The sequence below is a fragment of the Capsicum annuum genome, chromosome 10, assembly GCF_002878395.1.
Source record: "Capsicum annuum cultivar UCD-10X-F1 chromosome 10, UCD10Xv1.1, whole genome shotgun sequence".
NCBI lineage: Eukaryota > Viridiplantae > Streptophyta > Magnoliopsida > Solanales > Solanaceae > Capsicum > Capsicum annuum.
In genome coordinates this window covers 181,760,356-181,774,154 of record NC_061120.1, presented here as the reverse complement: position 1 = coordinate 181,774,154, position 13,799 = coordinate 181,760,356, and the positions used below count along the sequence as shown (strand labels likewise).

Genomic DNA, 13,799 nt, shown 5'->3' with positions numbered 1-13,799 from the left:
AGTTGATTTGGAGAGGAGAGGGGTGTGAGTTGATTAGTATTTTTAAAAAATTAGAAAGTTTTGAAAATATTAATTAAGTCCAAAATTAACTTAATTAAGTTTCCTAATTATGTTTGTCCCTTTAAGTTGGTTAATGTTACCAATCCTTCGTTCAAGACTTAAATGACACCTTTCCTTCAACTTTCACGAGTTTTCCAAAGAGCATTTAACTTATTGGTTTTAAGTGTTAATTCTGAACCAAATGTTAGTCTGATTACTTTAGTAGAACAATAAGTAAAAAAATCCATTCCAACTTTTTTTTCTCTCTAGTACAATCACTTGCAAGCAGATGCACAATTCTTTAAATCATAGGTTAGCAGGAAAATTGGATGAAGCCCGGCAGAAAACTTTAGACAAAATAAAAGAATACCTCTCATCAAACAAATACATCTTCAGGACCGAGTTGCATTGCGATCATAGAATGAAGGAGATGCAATTACAGCATTTCTTCAATACTCCGCGAAGAAGTTTATTTACAAGCAAGATTATTGCTGAAGAAAAATACGCCTATGCTTCTTGTTGCATCAATGCATGTGGATCAAAGTACGAAAAGGCAACAGCAGCATGGAGAGCAGCTCCCAAGGGAAGAACCTCTTCATCGACAGTGAAGTAGGGGGAGTGTAAATCTATACTACTAGATGTAATTGTTTCATTTTGTGTTCCAATGCTAAAGAATGCGGCTGCCATCTTCTGGGAATAAAAGCTGAAGTCTTCCGCAGCCATCTCAATAAGGACATGCACCACATTATGCTCACCAAGCAAGACTTGTCCAACTTTTCTGGCATGCTCATACAATTTGGGATCATTGAGAGTTGGTGGATACGGCCTCATTTCTTCCATGAAACTGACAGTAGCCGAACACAGATGTACAGCTGCTTGAGACTCTATGACCTATAAATACGTATTTACTATAATAGTATGATTGTGCCAAAATATTTTCAAAATATAGCAAATAAGATCTTGACTGACAACTGGTATATAGTAATTGACTTGGTTTCTTGAGAAAGATCTGAGACATACCTCTTTGATCCGACGCTGGAGATAGGAATAACCTTCTAATGTCATGAACCGAAATGTTCCACCAAACTCTATGCTTGTAGGAATAACATTTCCGGCTTGACCGCTATTTACAAATCCAACAGAGACGACCTTAAAATGAACAGAAAAAAGGATCTTCAGAGCTGAACAAAAACTACAACAACAACAACATACCCATTTTAATGATTATAAGTGGGGTCTGGGGAGGGAAAGATGTACGCAACCTTACCCCTACCTTAGTAGGGTAGAGAGGCTGAACAAAAACTGAGACATCATTTTTTAACTGTTTGGAAACAAAGGGACAGATACCCTAGGCTCTAGAGGATCAGTTTCTCGAGAAACAAGTTGTTGCAGTGCAAGAATTGTCATCGAAGCAGCTAAGATTGGGTCTTTAGTTTTATGGGGAGCTGTTCCATGTCCACCTTTCCCCTGTATCATTGCTTTGAACCTTCCTGAACCAGCCAAGATCGGACCAGGTCTAGAACCGATTGTACCAATGGGCAACTGTGGTGAGACATGTAAGCCAAATATTGCTTGACACTCGTCCAGTACCCCTTCTTCTAGCATATATGAGGCACCACCATAACCCTCTTCTGCTGGTTGGAAGACGAGCTTTACAGTGCCCTTCATTTTAAAATGTAGTATACAGAAATCAATTTTTGAACCGAATTAAGAGCAACAAAGAAAGGATTTAGGCAGCGCCATATCAAAATAATAAAATTCTTCTTAATTACCTTCAGCATATCCGTTCTGTTTTGAAGCAATCTCGCGGCTCCAAGCAGCATAGCGACATGAACATCATGGCCACAGGCATGCATTTTACCATTAATCTTGCTTTTGTGCTCCCAATCTACCAATTCCTTCATAATGTTGCTTCTATTCAAATATTCCATCACAATGAAGCAGTGCTTTTCAAAAAACAGTTGAACAAAGCACAGAAAGGAGCAAGCAAATGATAAAAATGAGAACAATTATTCTAGTCTTTCTTTTTCCTTCTCCAATTAGACGTTAATTGGAATGGAGCGGGCGGGAGAGGGGAGACAGAGATGCATAGGGAGAAATCGGTAAATGTGGATAGAGCAGCAGATCAAATCTGGAAGCAGGGGTATAGTAGCGTACAGGGGCGGCTCCATAAGTTTTGAGGCCTAAAGCCAAATGCTCAAAGGAGGCCTTATTCTGAATAAGTTGACAACTTAATACTCCATCTGTCTTAAAAAGAATGACGACTTGGCACAAAGTTTAATTCTTTTTGAAACAGAGGGAGTATTAATTCTCCTTTTTTTTTTTATATATATATATTTCAATATAATTGTCTTAATGCTTGAAGCCGAAAAAAATATAAAAAGAAACATAGAATGCACAACATAAATTCTTTGTTATAAAATAATTATTTTTCTACTTTTAAATATGCAATATTTTTAAAAACAAATATTAACCTATAAATCTTTTACAGGTAAACATTGTTTCCAGGGGCGGAGCTACCCTTTGCCGAGGGGGTTCATCCGAACTCCCTTCGGCGAAAAATTATACTATATAGGCATGGTTAAAATAATTTTAATGTATATATATATTAGATGTTGAACCCCCTTCGGTTAGTTCGGATGTTCACTTATGAACCCCCTTAGTGAATATCCTGGCTCCGCACTGAATTTGTTTCATCTTTTTCTCATAAAAATCTTGGGTTCGAGTCCTAGAATGAAAAAATAAATCTTTTTGGAAAGTGCTTCCATTTTTAGGCCCCTTTTGGCCATGAAAACATAATTTTCCGGAGTTGGAAATTGAGTTGGAATTGAATTTGAAGTTGGAGTTGTGTTTAACATAAATATAAATAAAAGTTGTTTTTGAAATTTTGTGAGAGAAGTAGGAGTTGAAAAAGTGAAAACAAGTTTTTCTTGTTTTCACTTTTTCAAAATACAATTTGAAATTTTCATGGCCAAACACTGTGATTTTTATTTTTTTCACTAAAGTAAAATAATTTTTCAAAAATAAAGTCAAAAAATACTCATGGCCAAACGACTACTTAATGATCGTTAAGTGTGAAGATTCAAATTAATTAAACCACAATATAAATATGAAATATCAAATAAGAAATTAAAAAAATGGGGCCCCAAAAAAGCCTTTGCTTTAATGGCTTCCCCCAATGGCCGGCCTTGGTAGCATAGTCGTCCTTCCTCTTACTTAGTACAATACAATGGTCTGAGTCGTGTCTTGTCCTTGAGTCCTCTCTGTGCCCCTTGTTTCAAGACGTTCCTTGAATCCTTTATGGGGAGGGAAAACACTCAATGGGCTAGACTCATAGATTTTGAGTAATACTCGGCAAATTACGAGAGCTATCTGTAGAATTTAGACTTATAGATTTTGACTTGTTCTCAATCTACCCTCTATATCTATCTCTACTAGCTAGCGTATGACTATTTACTTCATGCAAACTTAATATGCAATAACTATATCTACTTACATTTCCTCCTATCAATTTACAGAAGATGTGTGATGACCCTTCAAGTAATTTTTCATATTTCCGCTTATCTTCGTCGTTAAGGTTTTTTCATAGCTTCCACAATTTATTTATGACTTGTTGGGATCGATGGTTCGGTTATCGGGTAGATCGTTTATTTTTTAAAACCAATTCCCTATTTTGAAGTCTTCACTGGTTGCAAATGGCTACCGGATGAAAACTTCAGTGAAACGATTGCGGATGCAAAGTTTGACTGCACTAGCAGATTCGGAATATTGATTTTAGACTAGATCGACCTTTGGTTTGGGTCCCAATGCATCTGAGCTCATTTCGACCTATTGGTTGGAAAGTGAGAAAACCAAAAATATAGTGTGGGACCTACATTTGATCGACACGACCTTAGATGGAAAATCCAACTTCGTTATTGCGTCCGAAACATTTGATTTTAGACTTATTTTGAGTTATTGAGCGGAGTTTATGAAAAATGAAACTATAGGTGTGGGCCTCAATTTTTGCCGAAACGATCTCAGATGAATTTTTTTATGATTACAATGTATTTAAAATGTGGTTTACACTCAAATTTCACTATTAGATCATGTTATTTAGGTTCCGAATGAGTTTCGAGGGTCAAAAATAAATTTTTGACTTTACTGCCAGGGGATGCCGCATCTCTTCACCGGGGAAGGGGGGGCAGGTCTATAAATAGATCCAAGGTCGTGGATTTGGACATTTTCTCTTCATCTTTGAGAGCCTAAAACCTAAATGGGTATGATAACTCAAAATTGAGTTGTGTGGGTGACTTAGGAGCTTGATTATCATCCATAATTTTGATTATCATCCGAATTAAGGTAAGATTTCATCACTTTATTGATGAATTTCATAGTTCTTGACCCAAAAATCCAAATTCACTTAGGGCTTGATTTTAGCTTAAAATTAGTTTTGTTTGCACCCATTTCTTAAGGGTTATGATTCCTTGATGATTTGCGAGTCTTGGGTTGGCCTCGAAAATACATTTTTCGTAAGTGGGACCACTTAAATTTTCTGGTGTCGTTTTTGGACCCGAGGCACAATGGTGCAACATGGGTATCGTTAGACTCGTATTTATGAGTAGATTATGTTTTTGATAGCATGATGACATTTTAGAGATTGTGAAGTGAAGACGAGCATGTGGTGAATGATGTACAGTTTTGCGGTTCGGTTTTGAGGTAGGCTTCTACCTACTCTTCTTCGAAGATGATGTGTGTTATATATGGCATGTGAATATACATGTTAGGCTTGATTATGAATAAAATAACTTAGTATTTATTATTGATGTTTTGGGAATTAGATGATGGTTTTGGACCGGTAAGGTGGAATGTTTATGACCCTTTTAGAACCCTATTGCCTTTTTCCTAGGTTAAGCTAATTTGTAGCATGGATAGGATAGTATGTTAAGTTTGGGATGTGGTTTATGTGTTGGAATCATGGTTAGTATGCTTAACCTTAATTGGGCTATTCTAGTGATCTTGAAACCGTAATTTGGATAGTGAGGGCTTAAATGCTCATGTTTCTAGGCGAAGTACACATCTTAGGATTGGTTATGACTTACTTGACATCTAGAATTTGAACTAAATACCTTAGCCTAGTTTGGGACATAGTTTTCCTAGTTATGAAAATTAAGGATTAGAAGTGAAATCTTGACCCACCTTAAGCTTGAATTTTTATAGTTTCATTGAAGACCTTAGACGCTTGTTAAATGCTTAGAGAATCGCTTTGGGAGAATGTTGGCTAACCGTGGTAAATGAGTTATGGTGATAATATTTGAGGTGATGTATATGGTTGTTGACTACATTATCGTTAATGTTCTGTGTAGCTATGGATTATGCTATTAATTAAGCCCATGACTATGTTATCATTTAAATCATGGACTAGACTACTATTTCGAACTTTGGACTATGATATTACTAATGTTATACTTTTGCCTAATAGCCAAACTAGTGATTAGGCTAGAAAGCCCTCTTGTTGCTAATATTGTGAGTCATGATACTAAGGGCTCTAGAAAGGATATTTATTGACTACATGAAAAGCTATGCTACTAACCATGTTGAACCCGATAATGCATTGTAATATTCATGTTATATGCATTCATATATCTATGGTTAAATTGTCCTTGACGACAAATGATGGGTTATGAAGGTATGTTTTTTCTCGCTTCTCTTTTACTTTAACCCTCGTGAGGCTCATACTTTACTTTAGCCCTTGTGGGGCTTGTCTTTTATTATTAGGCCTAAGGCCTGAGTACGATGTTGTGATTATTCTGGACATATTATTGGGTCGAGGGTCGTGTTATGATATTGGTTAGATATCCAAAAAGTATTTATCCTTGTAAAGGATACGGTTGTAGAATATGGATACGTATATGTTTATGTTGCTTATGATTTCATTGACTAAATACTGGTAATGGCATGCATAAATTCGGTACATTCATGATTATTATATCGGTACTAATGTGACCCTAGCTGAAATACGACCTTAACACTGTTTTTCCTAAATAAGGGTTAAAATCCACTTTTCAACATAACAATGAATTTCCTTACTATAATGATTGTCTACTAAATGGAATATTTATATGTACAAAAGAGGTTAAAAATATTGTTTAAAGACTTGACCGAGACATCTTTCAGTCTACGACTTGACATTATTATTTACTTCGGTCGTGAGATATTCCGACTCTTTCTACGTTTTTACAATGATTTAGTTTCAAAGATCATTTCGGGCAATAGACTTACGGATTTCTACTCTTTTAGCCACGACTTAGGTCTGTGCACCTATTATATATATCTATACACATGTACTGATGGTTATGATGATATTGATACCCGGCAAGACCGGAGAATACTGTTATGATGATATTGATACCAAGTAAGGCCGGAGGATACTGTGATGATGATATTGATACCCGGCAAGACCAGAGGATGTTGTGATGATGATATATATACCCGATTCGAGTCTGGAGGATGGTTGTGATATTGTGTACCTTGCATTAATTCTTGCATGCGCAATGCCTATCACCAGTATGCACCTATGTCTATTAGCTGGTATGGGACAATTGCATAGATATGGGTGATGACCATGCCTTGTGTTATTGTGTGCCGATTGAGCCTTCCGAGCCTGGGGCGGTAGGGGAACGCACAGGCTTGTTAGGTATTTGATTGTCCGGAATAGTCAATTACTCGTGATGTTATTGATATTGTTATTATCATTGTTATGATCATTCTTATGTGTAATTTATGACAGATTGGTTATTGATTCGGTATCGAGATTTGAGGTAAGTTTTCGGCCTTTTCTATCTTATTATTTCATTATCATGCATGATTATTTCATGTCTAGCCATGTGGAATTAGAAACCCTGAGTATAATAGCGTTAAATCCTGATAGGGTTATAATAAGACTTTAAAATGAAGATATGATGATGATCTAGGTTGTGCTTCGAGATGACCTTATATCTACATATATGTATATCTAGCTATATGTGACTATGGTATTACTGTATATCCCTTCCTTCTTTTTGTTCAGATTGTATATTCATTCCTTGGCCTGGTATATTATAGTATAGCCTTCTTTCGTTCTTTATTCGTATATTGGCCGGGGATATATGGTATAGTATTGAGATTCATGAGTATGACTGGATTAGGATAGTTCATCCTTGATACTTACTTAGTCCTATTATATTAGCCTTTTGGACATGAATAGAGTAGGCTATCCTTGATATCTCATTGGCTTTGTTATATGATTGATGGACATTTGAGTATAGTTTCTATTCTATTTATATGTTATATATATCTGCTTTATCGTGGGAGATTAGTTGGCAGTTGCCTACAGAGTACCATTTGTTTGGTATTCATACTACACTTCTGCAGTCTGCAGATCATAGTACGGGTTATCACTGTTGATGTATGCATCGTGCGGAGCAGCCATGGTTCGAAGATACAGAGTGAGCTTCCGACGTTCGGAGTATTACTTTCCTCCTCATGTATTAGACTAGTCTCTATGTTGTATTCAGAGATAAGTTGTATCAGTGTATTTCCCTTGATATTTCAATTTTGTACTCTTATTATATTAGAAACTCCTGTACTGATAACACTAGGTTTTGGGATTTATTCATGGATTTGAACTTTTGTTATACTTATTCAGCATTCTTTCCTTATTCTATTTGGTTGTCCGTTACTAGTTGTTCTGGACTACGGGTTTGGCTTGCCTACAGGTGAGGTGAGTAACAGTAGGCGCCATCATGACCAAAGAAATTGATCGTGACAAGACGTATGACGTTTTACTTGGAAGAAACTTTTTATATAAGCTAAAGCAAGGATGGTATCAATCTCCAAAATTTTCCACATGAATATATATCTTCTCTTCAAATATGAATATCGAGGACAAGATAGATGAAATATCATAGACTAATTTAACTAGCAAGTTATAGTAGCTACTTTGTCAGCAAGTCAGCAGCTCAATATGGAGTAATGGCTCCAGAAAGAAGGAATTGAGTACAATAAACTACTTAGAAGCTATTATAAAGATGGTACATGAGTTGAATTAATGAAACAATCTGAAGAATCATACTGTCGGCAAAACAAATCACCACTCTTTTTGGATATATGCATGCTACAAGAGCAAACGCATTGTGTTCCAAAAAGTAAAATGCGCCGATAGAAATTAGCATTAAGTAACTTGATCACTTTTGAATGGTAGTAATGGAAATTGGCATTAAGTAACTTGATCACTTCTGAATGGTAGTAATGGAAATTCAAAGCAGAGAATAAACACATTATCAGAGACAAAACAAATGCAACTGATACAAAAGTTTAGTCGTTTGGCACCAAGACTAGGTTTAATTGGTGGGAGTTATAATGTGCTAGCTATTTGCTCTTCAAGCCTCTAGCCTTCTAGTAGGTGTAGTGATTTCCCTTTACTTAGGCTTTGTGAATTGAAGCATCTTCCATGTTCAGATATATAGGTAATAAAAAATCCAACATATGTTCTATCAGCTCTCTAATCACTAAAATAGTTTATATATTTATTCATCATGGTATATTTTCTCTATTAGTCCATTCTGCCTCAGTTTTCTGGATAGTGGCAGTGACAGTAGTGACCATCTAACAACAACATAGACAGTGTACCCCCCCCCCCCCAGTGGGTCTGGGATGGCTGGTGTTACACATCTATACCCCTACGGCCTACCTTGTGGAGGTAGAGAGGTTGTTTTTGATAGACCATCGGCTAAGTGGCCTTCAGCCAACCATCTCTGAATTTAACAAGGTTAGTTAACCATTCTACTCTTCTTATTCTTTGGATGTCTGAAGTTACTTTTTAGTTTATGCCAAACAATTTTCCACCTTAAAACAAGAACTTGATAAAAAATATTACTTATACTCCATACAAAAAGTTGCTTGAGACTTACAGATGACTACTTCCAGTTAAAACAAAAAAAAGTTCTTGTTGTACTCTACAAGAACCAGAAGTGACGTGAGCTCTTAGACTTGCTAAGGCTAAATAATTTGCATTTTTAACTTTGCTCGTAAAATAAGTCTCAACAGGGATGGAACCAAGATTTAAATTCGACGAGTTCAAAGCTTTAGGTTCTTACAACTAAACTTATTACACTTATGAAATTATGGATTTATAGTAAAACATTTGTTAAAGTTCTAGTAGTGATTTTCGCATATATATGTATACTCCGTGTCGAATCTATTGGGTTCAGATGAATCTTGTACTTGTGCTCTACATTCCCCACAGGCGTATAGATATGATGGGTGTATTTGGCAGGATGAAAAATACTTTTCCCGCAGATGCTTTCAAGGAAAAAAGAAGTCATTTTCTGGTGCTTGGCAAAAAGCATTCTATACGAAACGGAAAAATGGCGTCCCTCACGTTTAGTGAAAGTCATTTGCATGGGTATTTTAGTTGCTCAGTTGGTTGACTATCAAAAATTTCACAGGATTCAATTCCTCACATAATCCCCTCCCCATATTTCATTCCCCCATTCCTACCCTTATGTAATAAAAAACAAATTTGAAAAAGAAAAGGAAAGATTATTTCAATCACAAATATCTTAAACTTTTAACTTTGTATTAATAATTTAATCAATAAGTCAACATTATCTGATTTTCTTAATATTATCACCATTTTTAATATCAATAATATTTCCAAGAAATAATTACATTCTCTCCGACTTGAAGGGAGCCTTACAATAACTGGTTAAAAAGTTGTTGGCATCTAAATTGTATGATTATTTTTTTTTATTTACGCATTAAGAAAAAACAGTAACGAATTCACTTATTTTAACATTTATATTGAACACACCCTTGGTCCTTATGGAAGAAGAAATCCAAACCTGAATAGGTAGTGCATCCATATCAGCTCTTAAACCAAACCAAGGTTGAGATCCAGATCCAATTGTTCCAACCAAACCAGTCTTAGCTACTCCACACATATACTTAATACCCAAAGACTCCAACTCATTGCTAATCAGTTTACTCGTTTCGTATTCTTCAAATGCCAGTTCCGGATGCTCATGTATTATCCTCCGAATGCTCTTTAACCAGTCGAAGAACTCTGGCTGCCTAGCCGATTCCAACATTTGATGAATTACATGTTCAGTTTCAGTAACTAAATTAGTATGCAAAGCTATTGAATTGCGCAAGAAAGTTGAAAATAACAGGGCTGAAATGAAATTTACACAGAAGGAACCCATTGGGATAAATTCAGTTAGGCTGTGGGTGTTGTGAACTGACTTGACTTCTTAAGAACTAAAATTCGTAAGCGGTAAATAATCCAAATTTCCCACCATCCCAAATTATGTGTTATTATTTTTTTTTAAATTTATTTTAAAATAAATATTATCTTTCTTTATTAGATAACTTTTTAAAAATATAATTACCTTTTTATTTTTATTAGTCCCACTTAATTAAAAAAAAATATTGACACATTTTCTGATAAAGGAGAATTTGATAAACTTTATCAAATCTTTCTTTTTTTTCTTAAATTCCGTGCCCGATCAAATGACGACACATAAAACAGAGAGGAAGTAGTTGGTTAAGTGGTACAGTCTACCTACTGCGTATATTGTACCTTCCTACACGCTACTTTATGAAATATAGTTGTTATTGGACGTGACTTTGTGAAATATACTCCATATAAGTTGTGGTTGTTGTATTGAGTAAATGTTAGAGAATTTTATTTGAGAATTGGGTTTAATTAACAATTAGCAACTAATTGAAAAGGATTAGAAACTAGATAGAAAGTTGATACAAATTGTTAAGAAGTCGGTAGGTTCCTCTTTCCCTTTCCTTTTGAGTTTTGCTATCTTTTATCTTTCTTATTATAGATGGTTGCTTTCTTAATTGTTGTTCTTTATTTTGTTAGCATTTTCTATATTGGTTTAGTTTCGTTTGGTGGTTATGATATATATTAATAATATTTTGAACAGGATATTAATAAGATTAAGGATCTGTTTTCAAAATACAGAAGAAATAGAAAATCAAAATTATTTCGAGCTCATAAATAGGAATTATAATTTATTACTTTTTCATTGTTGATTTGTTGTCAAGACTTTAGGTTGCTTTCATCCAAAATAGAATGGAAAACACTTGCAGAATTTCAACAAACTCAAATAATGAAACAAATCACACTATACGTATATTTTTACTTGAAATGATTTTTAATATATAGAAAAAAGCATAATACATAAATATGACTCTAAACTTGATATCAAATTATAACTTGTCCTTAAAATTTGACAGTGCACAAATAGGACCTTTAACGATTCAAAACCTGAACAAATAAACACCCCGATCCTATGTGGCAAAACGCGTATTGTACATGCAAAACGACGCGCGTCCGAGTTGGAATTGAAGGGTTTTTTTGTTCAACTTTTGTATAGTTAAAGGGCCTATTTGTGCACCAACAAAGTTAAAGGTCATACTTATAATGTGTTTTTTTATTATGTGGTACCATATGAGTGGATTAGTAATCCACGTTAGAGCAAGTGAGGTACACGCGTATAGTTGCAAAATCGGAGTGTCTTTCTGTTCAGATTTTGTATAGTTAAAGGGTCTACTTGTGCACTATCAAAGTTTAAGGTCAATGTTATGATCTGGTGTCAAGTTTAGGGTCATATTTATATATTATGTCAATCTGAAATAAGACCTTTAAATTCATAAAGGAAAAAGTCATCAAAACCACCTTAAACTATATTCGAAAAGTCACTTACACACCTAAACTAGTGCGATGACCTATTGCACACTTATTCTTAATAAAAGTGAATTTTATAGCCCCCTCCAATGTTCAAAGTCAGTCGCATGTCTCTATGTGATTTACACGCACCAATTAGATAAGTTTCAAGCCACACATGTAATTTTTATAATTTTTTATTTTTTTAAAACTATGTTTGCCTCTATCTTCTCCCTCCTTTGTTTTCCTCTTTTTTTTTTTTTAGTGAAGCTCAATTTCCATGGAATGATCATAATGTAATCATCTTCTTTTTATATTGTTGACATAAAATCAACACAATCAAGCAATAATTTCATCTAATTCAATCTTTTTTATTATACAACACCAAAATTTGCATTACCATCACTATCTAATTACGCCACCCATCATCAAATATCACACATAATCATTGTCACAAAAAATCAATATGCCTCACCACTAATTTTATCACCCAACACAAAAAAATATTTTGAACAATTTCAATATACTATTATTGATTCTGAGCAAAATCGAAAGAGATTTTTTATAGAGAGAAGATAGATCTACAAAAAATATATTAAAAAGATAGAATTTTCAAAAAACGCACAAATATTTACAGAGAAAAAATTGAAATACAAAAATAATTAAAAAATTGGTCCCCCGGATTGATGAGTTTGATGGTGGAAGGAATAAAATTTGATAAATCTCAAAGGTTTCACCGAAAAAGTTTTCGATCAACGACAATTTCACCTCACCGAAAAAGTTTTCGATCAACGACAATTTCACCTCTCAATATTTTCTTTTTTTCTCTCCAAGAACTACCATGAAAAAATTACTCTCATCAACCATAGCAAAATATTCTCTTTTTCTCTCCAAGAACTACCATGAAAAAATTACTCCCATCAATCATAGCAAGCAAGGAGTGGTTGTGATTAAAAAAAATGAAGAAGAAACAAGATGGAGAAAGAACAGAACAAAGATTAAAGATGGGTTGAAAGAGAGAGGGTGTGCATGGGCGTAGGGGGTGGGGTGAAGGGTTTTAAAGAGTATATTTTACTTTTGACGCGCCTCTTTTTCTTTTTTGTTTAATATTATTTTCACGTCATATTTAAGGTGAAATTAAATACACTTTTATTAAGAATAAGTGTATAATAGATCATTGTGTTAATTTAAATGTGTAGGTGACTTTTCAGATATAGTTTAGAATGATTTTGAGGACTTTTTCAATTCATAAATTATAAAAAGGTGAAATAGGTATTATCCAAAAAAATGCCATGGCGGAGAGATGTCATTCATAAAGGGTCTTTTTCTCATTGCTCATTTCTCATTTCTCACTGGCAAGTGGCAACTAAAATCCCCAGCAGTATATAAACGTGCAAGTTTTACTTTTCCTCATTTCTCATAATGTGCTTTTTAAAATAAATTTCTACTTTCATTTATTTTGTTTTTTTTTCATTTCCTAGCAAGCTAAACTTCACATTTTTTTAAAGTTCAATCTCTAAGAAAGTCCAATAAATATGGACTATATTAAATATATTTGTAAATAAATCTGGGGCAGCCCCTCCTCTCCCCCTCCTTCACCCCCCTTTTGTTAAGGCATAATACATAAATATGCTCTTTAACTTGCCCTCAAATCATATTTATGGCCTCCAACTTTGGATGTGCACAAGTAAGTTGAACAAGTAAACACACATGTTGTCACGACCCGAACCGGGACCCTGGCCGTGACGAGCATTCCGAACCATGAAGGTCCGAAACACCCCTATCTATCTGGTAATCATGCACATAATTCATATGGTAATAAGATATGCGGAAGATACACAATATTACGGAAAACATGGTCATAAATCAAATGAAATCAACAAAGGGGAAATAATGTCCCATAACATTTATCGACATCTGAACAACCGTTTGCGAAATCTCTAATACATGACCGAAACAAATTATTGTCTGAAATTTAGGACAAAGCCCCCAGTAGACCCAAAACTACTAAATGATAAATGAACTGACAGACATCAGGCCTTCCGAAATATAGAAGGCT

General features: G+C 34.7%; 1 protein-coding gene across 1 annotated transcript; it reads right to left on the bottom strand.

Moving 5' to 3' along the window:
• Positions 1-391: 391 nt before the first annotated feature.
• On the bottom strand, positions 392-10,394 carry LOC107843401 (IAA-amino acid hydrolase ILR1-like 3). The gene is made up of 5 exons (XM_016687673.2): positions 9,903-10,394; positions 1,812-1,937; positions 1,387-1,701; positions 1,060-1,188; positions 392-930 (listed from the first exon to the last, which is right to left on the bottom strand). Exons 1-5 carry the CDS (start codon positions 10,260-10,262, stop codon positions 547-549), a joined length of 1,314 nt encoding a protein of 437 aa, XP_016543159.2. The 5' UTR covers positions 10,263-10,394; the 3' UTR covers positions 392-546.
• Between the last annotated feature and the right edge of the window lie 3,405 nt (positions 10,395-13,799).

Excerpts from the sequence above, each read along its gene's own strand:
- LOC107843401 (XM_016687673.2), bottom strand. The coding sequence starts at position 10,262 with ATGGGTTCCTTCTGTGTAAATTTCATTTCAGCCCTGTTATTTTCAACT. Across the intron at positions 1,938-9,902 it reads TGGATGCACTACCTATTCAG|GAATTGGTAGATTGGGAGCA; the intron begins GTTTGGATTTCT and ends AACATTATGAAG. Across the intron at positions 1,702-1,811 it reads ACAGAACGGATATGCTGAAG|GGCACTGTAAAGCTCGTCTT; the intron begins GTAATTAAGAAG and ends TTTAAAATGAAG.